The sequence below is a fragment of the Salvelinus namaycush genome, chromosome 15, assembly GCF_016432855.1.
Source record: "Salvelinus namaycush isolate Seneca chromosome 15, SaNama_1.0, whole genome shotgun sequence".
Taxonomy (NCBI): Eukaryota; Metazoa; Chordata; class Actinopteri; order Salmoniformes; family Salmonidae; genus Salvelinus; species Salvelinus namaycush.
Window position 1 is genome coordinate 3,688,243 of NC_052321.1, and position 22,584 is coordinate 3,710,826.

At 47.4% G+C, this 22,584-nt stretch overlaps 1 protein-coding gene across 2 annotated transcripts in view; it reads right to left on the reverse strand.

The window, feature by feature from the left end:
• map4k5 (mitogen-activated protein kinase kinase kinase kinase 5) overlaps nt 1–22,584 on the reverse strand; it is a 113,413-nt gene that overhangs the window by 21,173 nt on the left and 69,656 nt on the right. For both annotated transcript variants that reach the window (XM_039009210.1, XM_039009211.1), the window contains 4 exons: nt 21,373–21,487; nt 20,411–20,469; nt 7,643–7,746; nt 208–385 (listed from right to left, as the gene is read on the reverse strand). In XM_039009210.1, the coding sequence (XP_038865138.1) occupies nt 208–385; nt 7,643–7,746; nt 20,411–20,469; nt 21,373–21,487 (456 nt within the window). The remainder of the gene's footprint in view (nt 1–207; nt 386–7,642; nt 7,747–20,410; nt 20,470–21,372; nt 21,488–22,584) is intronic.

Consider the following 22,584-nt stretch of genomic DNA (forward strand, 5'->3'; position numbering starts at 1 on the left):
CCTGAGATGGAATGTGAAGCTACCTGAAGCTGGCTAGCTTCATAAAAGCCTGAGTAGATCTAGCTAGCTTCGTAGCATACCACTCAGGAGGAGGCTGAGTTGAGGACGATAGTCTCTGAGTAGATCTAGCTAGCTTCGTAGCATACCACTCAGGAGGCGCCAGAGTTCAGGACGATAGTCTCTGTGTAGTGTGCGTTTGTTCCTTACTTGTTCCCATCTCAGTGAACCAGGAAGAGCAGGAGTTGAGGTTGATGGTCTCAAAGCGGACCACCTGGCCTGGCTCCGTGGCCTGGCTGACCGCTATACACACCATGGGGTACTCCTGCTCTGGAACCACCAACATCTCAAACACCTTCAGAGGGCTGGGCAGAGGGAAGTCAAAGTGCTGAGGGACAAAAGAGAGAGAGAGGGGGATGAGGGTCTCTGGAAGCAATGCTAAGGTGGTAAAGTGGGTTCTAATACCACAGTATGCCAGTCAGTTTTGTAAACTAAATAATATGGATGCTATAGCAATTTTCTAGGCAGAGAACTCAAATTTTCCTGCTCCATTCTCCTTCTCCATTAGCCTGCTCCTGAGCATGGAAGTTAGCTGAATGGAACATAGCTTATGTGTTTGGTTCTAAGGAGTCCTGAATGGAACATAGCGTATGTGTTTGGTTCTAAGGAGTCCTGAATGGAACATAGCTTATGTGTTTGGTTCTAAGGAGTCCTGAATGGAACATAGCTTATGTGTTTGGTTCTAAGGAGTCCTGAATGGAACATAGCGTATGTGTTTGGTTCTAAGGAGTCCTGAATGGAACATAGCTTATGTGTTTGGTTCTAAGGAGTCCTGAATGGAACATAGCGTATGTGTTTGGTTCTAAGGAGTCCTGAATGGAACATAGCGTATGTGTTTGGTTCTAAGGAGTCCTGAATGGAACATAGCGTATGTGTTTGGTTCTAAGGAGTCCTGAATGGAACATAGCGTATGTGTTTGGTTCTAAGGAGTCCTGAATGGAACATAGCTTATGTGTTTGGTTCTAAGGAGTCCTGAATGGAACATAGCTTATGTGTTTGGTTCTAAGGAGTCCTGAATGGAACATAGCTTATGTGTTTGGTTCTAAGGAGTCCTGAATGGAACATAGCTTATGTGTTTGGTTCTAAGGAGTCCTGAATGGAACATAGCGTATGTGTTTGGTTCTAAGGAGTCCTGAATGGAACATAGCGTATGTGTTTGGTTCTAAGGAGTCCTTCTACAATATGATTTATGACCGCATGAAACCAATGCTGCTGTTCACAGAGTACAACCTACTGTAGACATCTGGGATAACTAGTTGTAACTCTGCTTTGTGGAAAATTACTTTTTCAGGGGGAACAAATAGTTCCTTTGGAGGTGACTACAACTATTTGAATAAAAATCCCCAAACATTAATATTAAAAAATATATATATATTTGCATACACATCTGAGGGTCCAGATCAAAACTCCAAACCTACAACCGAATTTTGACCAAAATTAACCAGAGAGATTACTGCTTCCAAGGTTTTATTTTCCCAAGCTATAAGGAGGGTGCTCTAGCCAACAAACAGCAGAGACCTGAGGACACCGTTCCAACCTGGAACTGAGCCAGATACAAATTCAATTAGCACTAAGGTGTGAAGTAAAAGGCCTTTGGGCCCAACAAGTGTCAGGAGTCTTTGAAGTGTCCTCTGAAGTCCCCTCCTGCTGTTCAAAGACCATTCACTGGCATTTTCTACAAGAAATCTGACTCCAGAAATAAAAGCTTCTCCCAAGTGGGTGTGACACCTACTCCCGTTGCCTGCTGCACTGCTGCTTGGATTCCACCTGTGATCTGTTCACCGTCTGCCCTGCAGGTACCCCCACCACACTCCCCTCTCTCTGTTCACTGTCTGCCCTGGCCTGTCTCCCCCTGTCTGGTGCAGGTAACCCCACCACACTCCCCTCTCTCTGTTCACTGTCTGCCCTGGCCTGTCTGGTGCAGGTACCCCCACCACACTCCCCTCTCTCTGTTCACTGTCTGCCCTGGCCTGTCTCCCCCTGTCTGGTGCAGGTAACCCCACCACACTCCCCTCTCTCTGTTCACTGTCCGCCCTGGCCTGTCTCCCCCTGTCTGGTGCAGGTAACCCCACCACACTCCCCCCTCTCCCTGGTCTGTCTCCCCCTGTCTGGTACAGGTACCTCCACCACACTCCCCCCTCTCTCCCTGGTCTGTCTCCCCCTGTCTGGTGCAGGTACCCCCACCACACTCCCCCCTCTCCCTGGTCTGTCTCCCCCTGTCTGGTACAGGTACCTCCACCACACTCCCCCCTCTCTCCCTGGTCTGTCTCCCCCCTGTCTGGTACAGGTACCTCCACCACACTCCCCCCTCTCCCCCTGTCTGGTACAGGTACCCCCACCACACTCCCCCCTCTCTCCCTGGTCTGTCTCCCCCTGTCTGGTACAGGTACCCCCACCACACTCCCCCCTCTCCCTGGTCTGTCTCCCCCTGTCTGGTACAGGTACCCCCACCACACTCCCCCCTCTCTCCCTGGTCTGTCTCCCCCCTGTCTGGTACAGGTACCTCCACCACACTCCCCCCTCTCCCCCTGTCTGGTACAGGTACCCCCACCACACTCCCCCCTCTCTCCCTGGTCTGTCTCCCCCTGTCTGGTACAGGTACCCCCACCACACTCCCCCCTCTCTCCCGAGCTTTCGCTCTCCTCCAGCACACTGTTGGGGACTCTGAACTTACAATGGCTAGCCCCAAGTCATCATATATATATATATATATATATATTTTTTTTGTGTTGTTGTGCATTTTGCTATTTGCCTCATGACTCCTGCATACTTTGTTGACTACAAACTTTCTTTACCCAACCGTGGGACAGAATATGTTTGCTCCCACACTTGGGACTCTGACACTCTATTGGTTACTCAGACTCTTGGCCTCCCATCCTGTTCTAAACACCTCTCGCTGGCTTTGTATTCATGTTACCTGATGAAATTGCTGTACGATATGATCTTGTTGCCATCTGATGCACATTCAGATGTCATAAATCAGCACTGCAGAGCTCTCCCTGTCCTCTGCCGTGCCTTGATTGTATTACTGCTGATGATATCTGGAAATGTGCATGTACACCCTGGCCCATCTACTGTTGCTAGCCCCAATTCTGACTTGTGCTCTGATATCTGTTGCACTGATTTCTGCTCTCGTAAAAGCCTGGGTTTTCTGCACGTCAACACTAGAAGCTTATTACCTAAAATGGATCAATTGAAAGTGTAGATTCACAGCTCCAATCCAGATGTGTTGGTCAGTACTGAGACGTGGTTAAGAAAGAGTGGAGGAACACCTTCAGTGCTCGGTTGTCTCCACCAAGTCTGTCCCCAAACAATTTGATTTGCTGGTTATAAGCATTAAACTTTCAAATAGCTCTTTGTTGACTGTTGCTGGGTGCTATCGTCCTCCATCAGCACCGGCCTGTACCCTACCTGTCTTAATCGCTCTCCTGGCCCCTTACTCTAAGTCTGAATTTGTCCTGCTAGGTGACATGCTTAAACCACCTGACCAAGTCCTAAAGCAATGGGACTCTCTAAATCTTTCTCAGAGTATCACCGATCCCACAAGGTATGACTCCAAACACCCAGAAAAGGCTACTCTCCTTGATGTTATCCTCACAATTAATCCTGATAGGTATCAGTCTGGTGTTTTCTGTAATGGCCTTAGTGATCACTATTTTACAGCCTGTGTTTGTAATGGCTGCTCAGTGAAATGACAGGTCCTGATTTGTCATAGACGCTTGCTAAAAAAACTTTTATGAGCAAGCCTTCCTTCGTAAATTGGTATAGAATCAGCTTGATCCCCTCTGTCGAAACCGCTTGGACCTTCTTTTTTTGTATTTTCAGTGGTATTGTTAACTTCTCTAGGATAGGGGGCAGCATTGCCCAAATTAAACTTCCTCCTACTCAGGCCCAGAAGCTAAGACATACATATTATTAGTAGATTTGGATAGAAAACACTGAAGTTTCTAAAACTGTTTGAATCATGTCTGTGACTATAACAGAACTTATTTGGCAGGCGAAACCCCGAGGACAAACCATTCAGAATTGTTTGAGGTTTTTTTGAGGTCACTCTCTTTTCAATGGGTTTTCATTGGGAATCCAGATTTCTAATCGACTTTCTTGCAGTTCCTATCGCTTCCACTGGATGTCAACAGTCTTTAGAAATTGTTTGAGGTTTTTCCTTTGAGAAATTAAGTAACACTGTTCAGAACGAGGCTAGAGGGAAGTGTACTCTTTGTTAGAGGCGCGTTACACAGAGGCTCGCTACACTTTGTTTTCCTCCGGTATAAAACACAGTATATCCCGTCTTAAATTATATCGATTATTAACGTTAAAAAATACCTAAAGTTGTATTAGGAAGTAGTTTGAAATGTTTTGGACAAAGCTTACAGGTAACATTTGTAGTTATGTTGCGCGAGTTGGAACCGGTGTTTTTTTGGGATCAAACGCGCCAAATAAATGGACATTTTGGATATATAGACGGAATTAATCGAACAAAAGGACAATTTGTGATGTTTATGGGACACATTGGAGTGCCAACAGAAGAAGCTCGTCAAAGGTAAGGCATGAAATATATCTTTATTTCTGCGTTTTGGGTCGCGCCGGGAGGGTTGAAATATGATGGTCTGTGTTTGCTTGGTTGCTATCCTCAGATAATAGCATCGTTTGCTTTCGCCGTAAAGCATTTTTGAAATCTGACACGTTGGCTGGATTCACAACAAGTGTAGCTTTAATTTGGTATATTGCATGTGTGATTTTATGAAAGTTAAATTTTTATAGTAATATATTTGAATTTGGCGCTCTGCATTTTCACTGGATGTTGGCCAGTTGGGGACGCTAGCGTCCCACATATCCCAGAGAGGTTAACAAACACGCCCCCATAAAGAAAATAAGAATTAAAAACAGGTTCAGCCCCTGGTTCGACTGTGATCTTGCCGAGTTACTCCACCTAAAGAATTGCATTTGGCGAAAGGCTCGGCACACGCATACTCAAGCGGACTGGCTATCATTCAGGCAAATGAGAAATAAGTGCACTCAGGCTATCCGGAAGGCCAAAGTTAGTTACTTTAAGGAGCAGTTATCTCTATGTGGGACTAACCCCAAGAAGTTCTCGGAAACGGTTAAAGACCTGGAGAATAAACCCCCCTCATCACAGCTGCTTATGTCCCTTAATGTTGATGTGGTTGTTACTGACACACAGGAGAGGCTTCGGGACAAGTCTGAATGTCCTTGAGTGGCCCAGCCAGAGCCCGGACTTGAATCCCATCGAACATCTCTGGAGAGACTTGAAAATAGCTGTGCAGCGACGCTCCCCATCCAACCTGACAGAGCTTGAGAGGATCTGCAGAGAAGAATGGGAGAAACTCCCCAAATACAGGTGTGCCAAGCTTGTAACGTCAAACCCAAGAAGATTTGAGGCCGTAATCGCTGCCAAAGGTACTTCAACAAAGTACTGAGTAAAGGTATACTCTGAATACTTATGTGAAATCAGTTTATTTTTAATTTTTAATACATTTGCAAAAATGTCTAAAAGCCTGTTTTTGCTTTGTCATTATGGGGTATAGTGTAGATTGATCAGGGAAAAAAACAAAATGTAGAAGAAGTCAAAGGGTCTGAATACTTTCCGAATGCACTGTATTTAGAAGAAATCAATTAAAGGTTGTAGTTTGTTTCTTCATCAAATATTTGGCAGCTATCAAATATTATTTGGTTTTCTGAGAGGTATTCAAAAGACTTGAAAGTATTATTTGGTTTTCTGAGACCTGTATTTGAATATCAAAGAAAAAAAGGTTACCTTTTACAATGCCCTCCACTAATATTGGCAACCTTGGTAAATATTAGCAAAACGGGCTGTGCAAAAAATGTCTTTGCTGTTGGTCTTTCATTGAAAATATTCACAAAAATCCAACCTTTAATGGAAGTAAAATGATTGAAAAAAATTGGAAATAAATATTTTTCTCCAAAACGTGTGCCACAATTATTGGCACCCCTAGAAATTCTGATTAGTAAAACCAAACGTAAGTATATTCCCGTTCACCTGTGATTAGGAACACTTAAGTGGTAAGCCATGACTTCCTGTTTCACTGGGGCATAAAAATGAGGTGACACACAGGCCACGTTCCCATAGTCATCCATCACTATGGGAAAGACCGGAGAATACAGAAATAATGTGCGACAAAAGGTTGTTGAGCTGCAAAAATCAGGAAATGGCTAAAACAAATAGCTCAACGGTTGAAAATGCACATTTCCACTATCAGGGCAATAATTAAGATGTTTAAAGCAACAAGAGATGTTAACAGCCTGGAAGAGGATGTGTGTCTATATTTCCCCCTCGCACAGTGAGGATGGTTCGAGTGGCCAAAAACATCTCCAAAGATCACAGCTGGAAAATTGCAGACGTTAGGGTTGGCTCAGAAGGGTTGCCATTAAAAAGCCTTTGCTGTCAACAAACTCAAGCGCCTACAGTTTGCCAAACGTTACTGGAACTTTCAATGGGACCGGGTTCTATGGTCACATGGTGGCTCTTTGATGTTGTGGGTCTGTTTTTCTTCCAAAGGCCCTGGACAACTTGTTAAGATTCATGGTATCATGGACTCCAAGTAACAGCAGATATTAAATCAAAACCTGACCGCCTCTGCTAGGAAGCTTAAACTGGGCCGTGGTTGGATCTTCCAGCAGGACAATGATCCAAAGCACACCTCAAAATCAACACGAAAATGGTTCACTGACCACAGAATCAAGGTTTTGCTTTGGCCATCCCAGTCCCCTGACCTAAACCCAATAGAAAACCTGTGGGATGAGCTGAAGAGGAGAGTCTACAAGCGTGGACCTCGGAATCTAAAGCATCTGGAGAGATTCCGTACGGAGGAATGGTCTCAGATCCCTTGCCATGTGTTCTCCAACCGCATTACGCATTACAGGTGAAGACTCAGAGCTGTTATCTTGCAAACGGAGGTTGCACAAAGTATTGCTTCTACACCTGCATTGCTTGCTGTTTGGGGTTTTAGGCTGGGTTTCTGTACAGCACTTTGAGATATCAGCTGATGTAAGAAGGGCTTTATAAATAAATGTGATTTGAATTTGATATTGAATGAAAGGGTGCCAATAATTGTGCCACACATTTGAGAAAAATATCTGTTCTTTTCTTTTCAATTATTTTACTTCAATTAAAAGGTTACATTTTTGTGAATATTTTAAATGAAAAACCAAGTAGATAAACATTAAAGGATGCCAATATTAGTGGAGGGTACTGTAGTTTTAACTAAACTCTATTCGACTACCTTGAGAATTTGAAAACTATTTTCTGCCCAGGTCTGATTTACTGGAACCTTTTGGACTGGGACCATTAAACTACAGGCGGGACCATTTAACTACCGGCGGGACCATTTAACTACAGGCGGGACCATATAACTACAGGCGGGACCATTAAACTACAGGCGGGACCATTTAACTACAGGCGGGACCATATAACTACAGGCGGGACCATATAACTACAGGCGGGACCATTAAACTACAGGCGGGACCATTTAACTACAGGCGGGACCATTTAACTACAGGCGGGACCATTAAACTACAGGTGGGTCAGACTAGATGAGGGACTGACCTTGATGAGCATGAACCTCTGCATAGGCTCGTACCACTGTAGCAGGACTATCCCAGACTGCAGCGCTCCACACAGGTACTTATGGCCCGTATAGGGGTTCCTCACTGTGAAGAGGGGAGAGAGATTTGTGATTACTGTAAATAATGCATGCACTCAATACACGGTAAGTTACTTTAAATCACAGTTTCTGCTAAGTGGCATATATACCGAGTAGACAAAACATTAAGAACACCTGCTCTTTCCATGACATAGACTGACCAGGTGAATCCAGGTGAAAGCTATGATCCCTTATTGATGTCCCCTGTTACATCCACTTCAATCAGTGTAGATGAAGGGGAGGAGGCAGGTTAAAGAAGGATTTTTAAGCCTTGAGACAATTGAGACATGGATTGTGTAATGGTGCCTTTCAGAGACAAGACAAAATATTAAAGTGCCTTTGAACAAACAGGGCATGGTAGGTGCCAGGCGCGCCGGTTTGTGTCAAGAACTGCAACGCTGCTGGGTTTTATCACACTCAATAGTTCCTCATGTGTATCAAGAACAGTTCACTACCCAAAGGACATCCAGCCAACCTGACAACTGTGAGAAGCATTGGAGTCAACATGGGCCAGCATCCCTGTGGAACGCTTTCGACACCTTGTAGAGTCCATGCCCCGATGAATTGAGGCTGTTCTGAGGACGCAACTCAATATTAGGAAGGTGTTCTTAATGTTTTGTACACTCAGTGTATACAGTGGCAAGAAAAAGTATGTGAACCCTTTGGAATTACCTGAATTTCTGCATAAATTGGTCCTAACATTTGATCTAATCATCTTAGTCACAACAATAGACAAACACAGTGTGCTAAAACTAATAACACACAAATTTTTGTATTTTTCTTGTCTATATTGAATAGATAATTTAAACATTCACAGTCCAGGGTTAGAAAAAGTATGTGAGCGCCTAGGCTAATGACTTCTCCAAAAGCTAATTGGAGTCAGGAGTCAGATAACCTGGAGTCCAATCAATGAGACGAGATTGGAGATGTTGGTTAGAGCTGCCTTGCCCTATAAAAAAACACTCACAAAAGTTTGGTATTCACAAGAAGCATTGCCTGATGTGAACCATACTTCGAACAAAAGAGATCTCAGAAGACCTAAGATGAAGAATTGTTGACTTGCATAAAGTTGGAAAGGGTTACAAAAGTATCTCTAAAAGCCTTGATGTTCATCAGTCCACTGTAAGACAGATTGTCTATAAATGGAGAAAGTTCAGCACTGTTGTTACTCTCCCTAGGAGTGGCCGTCCTGCAAAGATTACTGCAAGAGCACAGCGCAGAATGCTCAATGAGGTTAAGAAGAATCCTAGAGTGTCAGCTAAAGACTTACAGAAATCTCTGGAACATGCTAACATCTCTGCTAAAGAGTCTACGATACGTAAAACGCTAAACAAGAATGGTGTTCCTGGGAGGACACCACGTAATAAGCCACAGCTGTCCAAAAAAAACATTCAGTCTGAAGTTTGCAAAAGAGCACCTGGATGTTCCACAGCGAAACTGGCAAAATATTCTGTGGACAGATTAAACCAAAGTTGTGTTGTTTGGAAGGAACACAACAGTTGAAGTCGGAAGTTTACATACACCTTAGCCAATTACATTTAAACTCAGATTTTCACAATTCCTGACATTTAATCCTGGTAAAAATGTCTTAGGTCAGTTAAATTGTTTAACTTGGGTCAAATGCTTCCCACAATAAGTTGTGAATTTTGGCCCATTCCTCCTGACAGAGCTGGTGTAACTGAGTCATGTTTGTAGGCCTCCTTGCTCGCACACACTTTTTCAGTTCTGCCCACAAATTTACTATAGAATTGAGATCAGGGCTTTGTGATGGCCACTCCAATACCTTGACTTTGTTGTCCTTAAGCCATTTTGCCACAACTTTGGAAGTATGCTTGGGGTCATTGTCCATTTGGAAGACCCATTTGTGACCAAGCTTTAACTTCCTGACTGATGTCTTGAGATGTTGCTTCAATTATCCACATAATTTTCCTCATGATGCCATCTATTTTGTGAAGTGCACCAGTCCCTCCTGCAGCAAAGCACCCCCACAACATGATGCTGCCACCCCCGTGCTTCACGGTTGGGATGGTGTTCTTCGGCTTGCAAGCCTCCCCCTTTTTCCTCCAAACAGTACGATGGTCATTATGGCCAAACAGTTCTATTTTTGTTTCATCAGAACAGAAAAGTACAATCTTTGTCCCCATGTGCAGTTGCAAACCGTAGTCTGGCTTTTTTATGGCGGTTTTGGAGCAGTGGCTTCTTTCTTGCTGAGCGGCCATTCAGATTATGTCGATATAGGACTTGTTTTACTGTGGATATAGATACTTTTGTACCTATTTCCTCCAGCATCTTCACAAGGTCCTTTTGTTGTTGTTCTGGGATTGATTTGCACTTTTCGCACCAAAGTACGTTCATCTCTAGGAGACAGAACGCGTCTCCTTCCTGAGCGGTATGACGGCTGCGTGGTCCCATGGTGTTTATACTTCCGTACTATTGTTTGTACAGATGAATGTGGTACCTTCAGGCGTTTGGAAATTGCTCCCAAGGATGAGCCAGACTTGTGGAGGTCTACAATTGTTTTTCTGAGGTCTTGGCTGATTTCTTTTGATTTTCCCATGATGTCAAGCAAAGAGGCACTGAGAAATACATCCACAGGTACACCTCTAATTGACTCAAATTATGTCAATTAGCCTATCAGAAGCCATGACATCATTCTAAAGCCAAGACATAATTTTCTGGAATTTTTCAAGCTGTTTAAAAGGCACAGTCAACTTAGTTTATATAAACTTCTGACCCACTGGAATTGTGATACAGTGAATTATAAGTGAAATAATCTGTCTGTAAACAATTGTTGAAAGAATTACTTGTGTCATGTCATGCACAAAGTAGATGTCCTAACCAACTTGCCAAAACTATTGTTTGTTAACAAGAAATTTGTGGAGTGGTTGAAAAACAAGTTTCAATGACTCAAGCCTAAGTGTATGTAAACTTCCGACTTCAACACTATGTGTGGAGAAAAAAAGGCACAGCACACCAACATCAAAACCTCATCCCAACTGTAAAGTATGGTGGAGGGAGCATCATGGTTTGGGGCTGCTTTGCTGCCTCAGGGCCTGGACAGCTTGCTATCATCGACGGAAAAATGAGTTCCCAAGTTTATCAAGACAATTTGCAGGATAATGTAAGGTTATCTGTCCGCCAATTGAAGCTCAACAGAAGTTGAGTGACGCAACAGGACAACAACTCAAAACACATTAGTAAATCAACAACAGAATGGCTTCAACAGAAGAAAATACACCTTCTGGAGTGGCCCAGTCAGAGTCCTGATCTCAACCCGATTTAAAATGCTGTGGTATGACCTCGAGAGCGGTTCACACCAGACATCCTAAGAATATTGCTGAACTGAAACAGTTTTGTAAAGATGAATGGTTCAATTCCTCCTGACCGTTGTTACAGATCTGATCCACAACTACAGAAAACCTTTGGTTTGAGGTTATTGCTGCCAAAGGAGGGTCAACCAGTTATTAAATCCAAGGGTTCACATACAGTGCAGGGTGGAAAAAGTGACTGTTTACACGGTGTGTTCAATAAAGACATGAAAACGTATAATTGTTTGTGTTATTAGTTTAAACAGACTGTTTGTCAATTGTCAATTGTTGTGACCAAGATGAAGACCAGATCAAATGTTATGACCAATCTATGCAGAAATCCAGGTAATTCCAAAAGGGATTCTTGCCACTGTATTATTATAAAAGACAAAAGGACACGGTAGGTCAAAGGATAGGAGAGGTAACAGCATGGGTTCTCTCACTTTTAATAAGACGGGGAGTTTCTGGTCTAGTCTAAACTGACCCCAGGTAACAAGAACTAGTGGTTGAGGGGTACAGCTGCTGTAGGAACTAGACAGTGGTTGAGGGGTACAGCTGCTGTAGGAACTAGACAGTGGTTGAGGGGTACAGCTGCTCTGGGAACTAGACAGTGGTTGAGGGGTACAGCTGCTCTAGGAATAGACAGTGGTTGAGGGGGTACAGCTGCTGGGAACTAGACAAGTGGTTGAGGGGGTACAGCTGCTGTAGGAACTAGACAGTGGTTGAGGGGTACAGCTGCTGTAGGAACTAGACAGTGGTTGAGGGGTACAGCTGCTCTGGAACTAGACAGTGGTTGAGGGGTACAGCTGCTCTAGGAATAGACAGTGGTTGAGGGGTAAGCTGCTCTGGGAACTAGACAGTGGTTGAGGGGTACAGCTGCTCTGGAACTAGACAGTGGTTGAGGGGTAAGCTGCTCTGGGAACTAGACAGTGGTTGAGGGGTACAGCTGCTCTGGGAACTAGACAGTGGTTGAGGGGTACAGCTGCTCTAGGAATAGACAGTGGTTGAGGGGTTCAGCTGCTGTAGGAATAGTGGTTAGGGGTACAGTGTCTAGGAACTAGACAGTGGTTGAGGGGGTACAGCTGCTCTGTGAACTAGACAGTGGTTGAGGGGTACAGCTGCTCTGGGAACTAGACAGTGGTTGAGGGGTACAGCTGCTCTAGGAACTAGACAGTGGTTGAGGGATACAGCTGCTCTGGGAACTAGACAGTGGTTGAGGGATACAGCTGCTGTAGGAACAAGTGGTTGAGGGGTACAGCTGCTCTAGGAACTAGTGGTTGAGGGGTACAGCTGCTCTGGGAACTAGTGGTTGAGGGGTACAGCTGCTCTAGGAACTAGTGGTTGAGGGGTACAGCTGCTCTGGGAACTAGTGGTTGAGGGGTACAGCTGCTCTAGGAACTAGACAGTGGTTGAGGGATACAGCTGCTCTGGGAACTAGTGGTTGAGGGGTACAGCTGCTCTAGGAAATAGTGGTTGAGGGTACAGCTGCTCTGGGAACTAGTGGTTGAGGGTACAGCTGCCTCGGAAAACTAGTGGTTGAGGGGTACAGTGCTCTGGGAACTATGGTTGGGGATACAGCTGCTCTAGGAAAACTAGGTTGAGGGGTACAGCTGCTCTAGAACTAGACAGTGGTTGAGGGATACAGCTGCTCTAGGAACTAGACAGTGGTTGAGGGGTACAGCTGCTCTAGGAAACTAGACAGTGGTTGAGGGGTACAGCTGCTCTGGGAACTAGACAGTGGTTGAGGGTACAGCTGCTCTAGGAACTAGACAGTGGTTGAGGGGTACAGCTGCTCTAGGAACTAGACAGTGGTTGAGGGGTACAGCTGCTCTGGGAACTAGACAGTGGTTGAGGGTACAGCTGGCTGGGAACTAGTGGTTGAGGGTACAGCTGCTCTAGGAACTAAGTGGTGAGGGGTACAGCTGGTCTGGGAACATCGTGGTTGAGGGATACAGCTGCTCTAGGAACTAGACATGGTTGAGGGTAAAGCTGCTCTAGGAACTAGACAGTGGTTGAGGGATACAGCTGCTCTAGGAACTAGACAGTGGTTGAGGGGTACAGCTGCTCTGGGAACTAGACAGTGGTTGAGGGGTACAGCTGCTCTGGGAACTAGACAGTGGTTGAGGGATACAGCTGCTCTAGGAACTAGACAGTGGTTGAGGGGTACAGATGCTCTAGGAACTAGACAGTGGTTGAGGGATACAGCTGCTCTAGGAACTAGACAGTGGTTGAGGGGGTACAGCTGCTCTAGGAACTAGACAGTGGTTGAGGGGTACAGCTGCTCTAGGAACTAGACAGTGGTTGAGGGGGTACAGCTGCTCTAGGAAACTAGACAGTGGTTGAGGGGGTACAGCTGCTCTAGGAACTAGACAGTGGTTGAGGGGGTACAGCTGCTCTAGGAACTAGACAGTGGTTGAGGGGGTACAGCTGCTCTAGGAACTAGACAGTGGTTGAGGGGGTACAGCTGCTCTAGGAACTAGACAGTGGTTGAGGGGTACAGCTGCTCTGGGAACTAGACAGTGGTTGAGGGGTACAGCTGCTCTGGGAACTAGACAGTGGTTGAGGGGTACAGCTGCTCTGGGAACTAGACAGTGGTTGAGGGGTACAGCTGCTCTGGGAACTAGACAGTGGTTGAGGGGTACAGCTGCTCTGGGTACTAGACAGTGGTTGAGGGGTACAACTGCTCTAGGAACTAGTGGTTGAGGGATACAGCTGCTCTGGGAACTAGACAGTGGTTGAGGGATACAGCTGCTCTAGGAACTAGTGGTTGAGGGGTACAGCTGCTCTGGGAACTAGTGGTTGAGGGATACAGCTGCTCTAGGAACTAGTGGTTGAGGGGTACAGCTGCTCTGGGAACTAGTGGTTGAGGGATACAGCTGCTCTAGGAACTAGACAGTGGTTGAGGGGTACAGCTGCTCTGGGAACTAGACAGTGGTTGAGGGGTACAGCTGCTCTAGGAACTAGACAGTGGTTGAGGGGTACAGCTGCTCTAGGAACTAGACAGTGGTTGAGGGATACAGCTGCTCTAGGAACTAGACAGTGGTTGAGGGGGTACAGCTGCTCTAGGAACTAGACAGTGGTTGAGGGGGTACAGCTGCTCTAGGAACTAGACAGTGGTTGAGGGGTACAGCTGCTCTGGGAACTAGACATTGGTTGAGGGGTACAGCTGCTCTAGGAACTAGACAGTGGTTGAGGGGTACAGCTGCTCTGGGAACTAGACAGTGGTTGAGGGGTACAGCGGCTCTAGGAACTAGACAGTGGTTGAGGGGTACAGCTGCTCTGGGAACTAGACAGTGGTTGAGGGGTACAGCTGCTCTGGGAACTAGACAGTGGTTGAGGGGTACAGCTGCTCTAGGAACTAGACAGTGGTTGAGGGGTACAGCTGCTCTGGGAACTAGACATTGGTTGAGGGGTACAGCTGCTCTGGGAACTAGACAGTGGTTGAGGGGTAAAACTGCTCTAGGAACTAGTGGTTGAGGGATACAGCTGCTCTAGGAACTAGACAGTGGTTGAGGGGGTACAGCTGCTCTAGGAACTAGACAGTGGTTGAGGGGGTACAGCTGCTCTAGGAACTAGACAGTGGTTGAGGGGTACAGCTGCTCTAGGAACTAGACAGTGGTTGAGGGGTACAGCTGCTCTGGGAACTAGACAGTGGTTGAGGGGTACAGCTGCTCTAGGAACTAGACAGTGGTTGAGGGGGTACAGCTGCTCTAGGAACTAGACAGTGGTTGAGGGGTACAGCTGCTCTAGGAACTAGACAGTGGTTGAGGGGTACAGCTGCTCTAGGAACTAGACAGTGGTTGAGGGGGTACAGCTGCTCTAGGAACTAGACAGTGGTTGAGGGGGTACAGCTGCTCTAGGAACTAGACAGTGGTTGAGGGATACAGCTGCTCTGGGAACGAGACAGTGGTTGAGGGGTACAGCTGCTCTGGGAACTAGTGGTTGAGGGATACAGCTGCTCTAGGAACTAGACAGTGGTTGAGGGGTACAGCTGCTCTGGGAACTAGACAGCGGTTGAGGGGGTACAGCTGCTCTGGGAACTAGACAGCGGTTGAGGGGGTACAGCTGCTCTGGGAACTAGACAGTGGTTGAGGGGTACAGCTCCTTTATGAACTAGTGGTTGAGGGGTACAGCTGCTCTAGGAACTAGTGGTTGAGGGATACAGCTGCTCTAGGAACTAGACAGTGGTTGAGGGGTACAGCTGCTCTGGGAACTAGACAGCGGTTGAGGGGGTACAGCTGCTCTGGGAACTAGACAGCGGTTGAGGGGGTACAGCTGCTCTGGGAACTAGACAGTGGTTGAGGGGTACAGCTGCTGTAGGAACTAGACAGTGGTTGAGGGGTACAGCTGCTCTGGGAACTAGACAGTGGTTGAGGGGTACAGCTGCTCTGGGAACTAGACAGTGGTTGAGGGGTACAGCCGCTCTAGGAACTAGTGGTTGAGGGGTACAGCTGCTCTAGGAATTAGACAGTGGTTGAGGGGTACAGCTGCTCTAGGAACTAGACAGTGGTTGAGGGGTACAGCTGCTCTAGGAACTAGACAGTGGTTGAGGGGTACAGCTGCTCTAGGAACTAGACAGTGGTTGAGGGGTACAGCTGCTCTGGGAACTAGACAGTGGTTGAGGGGTACAGCTGCTCTAGGAACTAGACAGTGGTTGAGGGGTACAGCTGCTCTAGGAACTAGTGGTTGAGGGATACAGCTGCTCTAGGAACTAGACAGTGGTTGAGGGGTACAGCTGCTCTGGGAACTAGACAGTGGTTGAGGGGTACAGCTGCTCTGGGAACTAGACAGTGGTTGAGGGGCACAGCTGCTCTAGGAACTAGATAGTGGTTGAGGGGTACAGCTACTCTAGGAACTAGTGGTTGAGGGATACAGCTGCTCTAGGAACTAGACAGTGGTTGAGGGGTACAGCTGCTCTAGGAACTAGACAGTGGTTGAGGGGTACAGCTGCCCTAGGAACTAGACAGTGGTTGAGGGGGTACAGCTGCTCTAGGAACTAGACAGTGGTTGAGGGGGTACAGCTGCTCTAGGAACTAGACAGTGGTTGAGGGATACAGCTGCTTTATGAACTAGTGGTTGAGGGGTACAGCTGCTCTAGGAACTAGTGGTTGAGGGATGCAGCTGCTCTAGGAACTAGACAGTGGTTGAGGGGTACAGCTGCTCTGGGAACTAGACAGCGGTTGAGGGGGTACAGCTGCTCTGGGAACTAGACAGCGGTTGAGGGGTACAGCTGCTGTAGGAACTAGACAGTGGTTGAGGGGTACAGCTCCTTTATGAACTAGTGGTTGAGGGGTACAGCTGCTCTAGGAACTAGTGGTTGAGGGATACAGCTGCTCTAGGAACTAGACAGTGGTTGAGGGGTACAGCTGCTCTGGGAACTAGACAGCGGTTGAGGGGGTACAGCTGCTCTGGGAACTAGACAGTGGTTGAGGGGTACAGCTGCTCTAGGAACTAGACAGTGGTTGAGGGATACAGCTGCTCTAGGAACTAGACAGTGGTTGAGGGGGTACAGCTGCTCTAGGAACTAGACAGTGGTTGAGGGGGTACAGCTGCTCTAGGAACTAGACAGTGGTTGAGGGGTACAGCTGCTCTGGGAACTAGACATTGGTTGAGGGGTACAGCTGCTCTAGGAACTAGACAGTGGTTGAGGGGTACAGCTGCTCTGGGAACTAGACAGTGGTTGAGGGGTACAGCGGCTCTAGGAACTAGACAGTGGTTGAGGGGTACAGCTGCTCTGGGAACTAGACAGTGGTTGAGGGGTACAGCTGCTCTGGGAACTAGACAGTGGTTGAGGGGTACAGCTGCTCTAGGAACTAGACAGTGGTTGAGGGGTACAGCTGCTCTGGGAACTAGACATTGGTTGAGGGGTACAGCTGCTCTGGGAACTAGACAGTGGTTGAGGGGTAAAACTGCTCTAGGAACTAGTGGTTGAGGGATACAGCTGCTCTAGGAACTAGACAGTGGTTGAGGGGGTACAGCTGCTCTAGGAACTAGACAGTGGTTGAGGGGGTACAGCTGCTCTAGGAACTAGACAGTGGTTGAGGGGTACAGCTGCTCTAGGAACTAGACAGTGGTTGAGGGGTACAGCTGCTCTGGGAACTAGACAGTGGTTGAGGGGTACAGCTGCTCTAGGAACTAGACAGTGGTTGAGGGGGTACAGCTGCTCTAGGAACTAGACAGTGGTTGAGGGGTACAGCTGCTCTAGGAACTAGACAGTGGTTGAGGGGTACAGCTGCTCTAGGAACTAGACAGTGGTTGAGGGGGTACAGCTGCTCTAGGAACTAGACAGTGGTTGAGGGGGTACAGCTGCTCTAGGAACTAGACAGTGGTTGAGGGATACAGCTGCTCTGGGAACGAGACAGTGGTTGAGGGGTACAGCTGCTCTGGGAACTAGTGGTTGAGGGATACAGCTGCTCTAGGAACTAGACAGTGGTTGAGGGGTACAGCTGCTCTGGGAACTAGACAGCGGTTGAGGGGGTACAGCTGCTCTGGGAACTAGACAGCGGTTGAGGGGGTACAGCTGCTCTGGGAACTAGACAGTGGTTGAGGGGTACAGCTCCTTTATGAACTAGTGGTTGAGGGGTACAGCTGCTCTAGGAACTAGTGGTTGAGGGATACAGCTGCTCTAGGAACTAGACAGTGGTTGAGGGGTACAGCTGCTCTGGGAACTAGACAGCGGTTGAGGGGGTACAGCTGCTCTGGGAACTAGACAGCGGTTGAGGGGGTACAGCTGCTCTGGGAACTAGACAGTGGTTGAGGGGTACAGCTGCTGTAGGAACTAGACAGTGGTTGAGGGGTACAGCTGCTCTGGGAACTAGACAGTGGTTGAGGGGTACAGCTGCTCTGGGAACTAGACAGTGGTTGAGGGGTACAGCCGCTCTAGGAACTAGTGGTTGAGGGGTACAGCTGCTCTAGGAATTAGACAGTGGTTGAGGGGTACAGCTGCTCTAGGAACTAGACAGTGGTTGAGGGGTACAGCTGCTCTAGGAACTAGACAGTGGTTGAGGGGTACAGCTGCTCTAGGAACTAGACAGTGGTTGAGGGGTACAGCTGCTCTGGGAACTAGACAGTGGTTGAGGGGTACAGCTGCTCTAGGAACTAGACAGTGGTTGAGGGGTACAGCTGCTCTAGGAACTAGTGGTTGAGGGATACAGCTGCTCTAGGAACTAGACAGTGGTTGAGGGGTACAGCTGCTCTGGGAACTAGACAGTGGTTGAGGGGTACAGCTGCTCTGGGAACTAGACAGTGGTTGAGGGGCACAGCTGCTCTAGGAACTAGATAGTGGTTGAGGGGTACAGCTACTCTAGGAACTAGTGGTTGAGGGATACAGCTGCTCTAGGAACTAGACAGTGGTTGAGGGGTACAGCTGCTCTAGGAACTAGACAGTGGTTGAGGGGTACAGCTGCCCTAGGAACTAGACAGTGGTTGAGGGGGTACAGCTGCTCTAGGAACTAGACAGTGGTTGAGGGGGTACAGCTGCTCTAGGAACTAGACAGTGGTTGAGGGATACAGCTGCTTTATGAACTAGTGGTTGAGGGGTACAGCTGCTCTAGGAACTAGTGGTTGAGGGATGCAGCTGCTCTAGGAACTAGACAGTGGTTGAGGGGTACAGCTGCTCTGGGAACTAGACAGCGGTTGAGGGGGTACAGCTGCTCTGGGAACTAGACAGCGGTTGAGGGGTACAGCTGCTGTAGGAACTAGACAGTGGTTGAGGGGTACAGCTCCTTTATGAACTAGTGGTTGAGGGGTACAGCTGCTCTAGGAACTAGTGGTTGAGGGATACAGCTGCTCTAGGAACTAGACAGTGGTTGAGGGGTACAGCTGCTCTGGGAACTAGACAGCGGTTGAGGGGGTACAGCTGCTCTGGGAACTAGACAGTGGTTGAGGGGTACAGCTGCTCTAGGAACTAGACAGTGGTTGAGGGGTACAGCTGCCCTAGGAACTAGACAGTGGTTGAGGGGGTACAGCTGCTCTAGGAACTAGACAGTGGTTGAGGGGGTACAGCTGCTCTAGGAACTAGACAGTGGTTGAGGGATACAGCTGCTTTATGAACTAGTGGTTGAGGGGTACAGCTGCTCTAGGAACTAGTGGTTGAGGGATGCAGCTGCTCTAGGAACTAGACAGTGGTTGAGGGGTACAGCTGCTCTGGGAACTAGACAGCGGTTGAGGGGGTACAGCTGCTCTGGGAACTAGACAGCGGTTGAGGGGTACAGCTGCTGTAGGAACTAGACAGTGGTTGAGGGGTACAGCTCCTTTATGAACTAGTGGTTGAGGGGTACAGCTGCTCTAGGAACTAGTGGTTGAGGGATACAGCTGCTCTAGGAACTAGACAGTGGTTGAGGGGTACAGCTGCTCTGGGAACTAGACAGCGGTTGAGGGGGTACAGCTGCTCTGGGAACTAGACAGTGGTTGAGGGGTACAGCTGCTCTGGGAACTAGACAGTGGTTGAGGGGTACAGCTGCTCTGGGAACTACAGTGGTTGAGGGGTACAGCTGCTCTGGGAACTAGACAGTGGTTGAGGGGTACAGCTGCTCTAGGAACTAGACAGTGGTTGAGGGGTACAGCTGCTCTGGGAACTAGACAGTGGTTGAGGGGTACAGCTGCTCTGGGAACTAGACAGTGGTTGAGGGGTACAGCTGCTCTGGGAACTAGACAGTGGTTGAGGGGTACAACTGCTCTAGGAACTAGTGGTTGAGGGATACAGCTGCTCTAGGAACTAGACAGTGGTTGAGGGGTACAGCTGCTCTGGGAACTAGACAGTGGTTGAGGGGTACAACTGCTCTAGGAACTAGTGGTTGAGGGATACAGCTGCTCTAGGAACTAGACAGTGGTTGAGGGGTACATCTGCTCTGGGAACTAGACAGTGGTTGAGGGGTACAGCTGCTCTAGGAACTAGACAGTGGTTGAGGGGTACAGCTGCTCTAGGAACTAGATAGTGGTTGAGGGGTACAGCTACTCTAGGAACTAGTGGTTGAGGGATACAGCTGCTCTAGGAACTAGACAGTGGTTGAGGGGTACAGCTGCTCTAGGAACTAGACAGTGGTTGAGGGGTACAGCTGCTCTAGGAACTAGTGGTTGAGGGGTACAGCTGCTTTATGAACTAGACAGTGGTTGAGGGGTACAGCTGCTCTAGGAACTAGACAGTGGTTGAGGGGTACAGCTGCTCTAGGAACTAGACAGTGGTTGAGGGGTACAGCTGCTCTAGGAACTAGACAGTGGTTGAGGGGTACAGCTGCTCTAGGAACTAGACAGTGGTTGAGGGGTACAGCTGCTCTAGGAACTAGACAGTGGTTGAGGGGTACAGCTGCTCTAGGAACTAGACAGTGGTTGAGGGGTACAGCTGCTCTAGTATAGTAAACGTACCAATGCAGCACTTGTGACAGCCCTTTGTGTCCGGGATCTTGGTTGTCAAGGCAAACCTCCTGCAGAGAGAAAACAGCCAGTCAGTCTAGAACAACACACAGTCAATATGGTGATTGGAGAGGGGTGTGGTGGACTGTAGAAATAGAACGACTAGACCGGGAACATCCCCCCCAGACCACAGCAATTTGACTGTAGGCTCATGTCCATTGTATTATTTCTATAATTTTAGTGGTGATCTGTAAGGTGAAGAGAATAGGTCTCTCTCTCTCACCAGGGATCCAATAGCATAGCTCTGTCTCTGTCTCTGTCTCTGTCTCTCCCCATCCCTCTCCCCATCTCTCTCTCTCTCCCCATCTCCCTCTCCCTCCCTCCCTCCCTCTCCCCATCTCTCTCTCTCTCTCTCTCTCCCCATCTCTCCCTCTCCCCCCATCTCTCTCACACACACACACACACACACACACACACACACACACACACACACACACACACACACACACACACACACACACACACACACACACACACACACACACACACACACACACACACACACACACACACCAGGGATCCAATAGAATATAACAGGTCCCTCTCTCTCTCCAGGGATCCAATATAATAGGTCCCTCTCTCTCTAGGGATCCAATATAATAGGTCCCTCTCTCTCACCAGGGATCCAATATAACAGGTCCCTCTCTCTATCCAGGGATCCAATAGAATAGGTCCCTCTCTCTCACCAGGGATCCAAAATAATAGAATAGGTCTCTCTCTCTCACCAGGGATCCAATAGAATAGGTATCTCTCTCTCACCAGGGATCCAATAGAACAGGTCTCTCTCTCTCACCAGGGATCCAATAGAATAGGTCCCTCTCTCTCACCAGGGATCCAATATAACAGGTCTCTCTCTCTCGTCGGGGATCCATTAAAACAAAAAAGTCAGAGGATGTAGTGTGTGCGTGTCTCACCTAGGTAAGATCTTGTCTGGGAAGCGGTGTGTCTGGAACTGAGAGGCGAGGCCAGGCTTCTTCAGCTGCTCAAACAGCCCAATCAGGTTGTGAGAGTACAGCTGGAAGGTCTTTCCTGTGATCACATATGAAACAAGTTAGCATCACAATATAGGAAGACTCATAAGTCCCAAATGGCACCCTATTCCCTATATAGTGCACTACTTAATCCCAAATGGCACCCTATTCCCTACAGGGCTCTTGTCAAAAGTAGTGCACAGAAATAATGTGCCATTTAGGTCACAGACATGGTGTCCTTTCTGGGGTCACAGACATCTCTTACAGTATTACGACATCCCGTTATAGTCGAACAAACAAAAGACAACACTAAGATAGATTGAAGGATAGAAAGAGGATACACGGCAGAAACATGTTATTACAAGTGTAGATATATTCATCATCAACAGCAAATTAGTTAAGGAGCCAGCGTTAAATGATATGGACTTTAACTTCTCTAGGGTAGGGGGCAGCATTCGGGAATTTTGGATGAAAAGCATGCCCAAATTAAACTGCCTGCTTCTCGGGCCCAGAAGATATGATATGCATATATTTGGATTTGGATAGATTTATAGATTTGGATAGAAAACACTCTAAAGTTTCCAAAACTGTTAAAATGGTGTCTGTGAGTATAACAGAACTGATTTGGCAGGCGAAAACCTGAGAAAAATCCATTCGGGATTATTTTTGTTTTGTTGGTTTTATAGTTTTCTATTCAATGCCATTACAGTATCCATTGACTTAGGACTCAAATTGCAGTTCCTATGCTTTCCACTAGATGTCAACAGTCTTTAGAAATTGTTTCAGGCTTGTATTCTGAAAAATGAGGAAGAGCAGTCTGAATGAGTGGACCCTAAAGTGTCACAGAGCTTTTTCATGCGCGAGACCGAGAGAGTGCATTCCTTGTTTACCTTTTACATTGACGACGTTATTGTCCGGTTTAAATATTATCGATTATTTAAGCTAAAAACAACCTGACGATTGAATATAAACATCGTTTGACATGTTTCTATGAACTTTACGGATACAATTTAGATTTTTTTGTCTGCCTGTTTTGACTGCGTTTGAGCCTGTGGATTACTGAAGAAAACGCGAACAAAACTGAGGTTTTTGGATATAAAGAGACTTTATCGAACAAAAGGAACATGTATTGAGTAAATGAATGTCTGCTGAGTG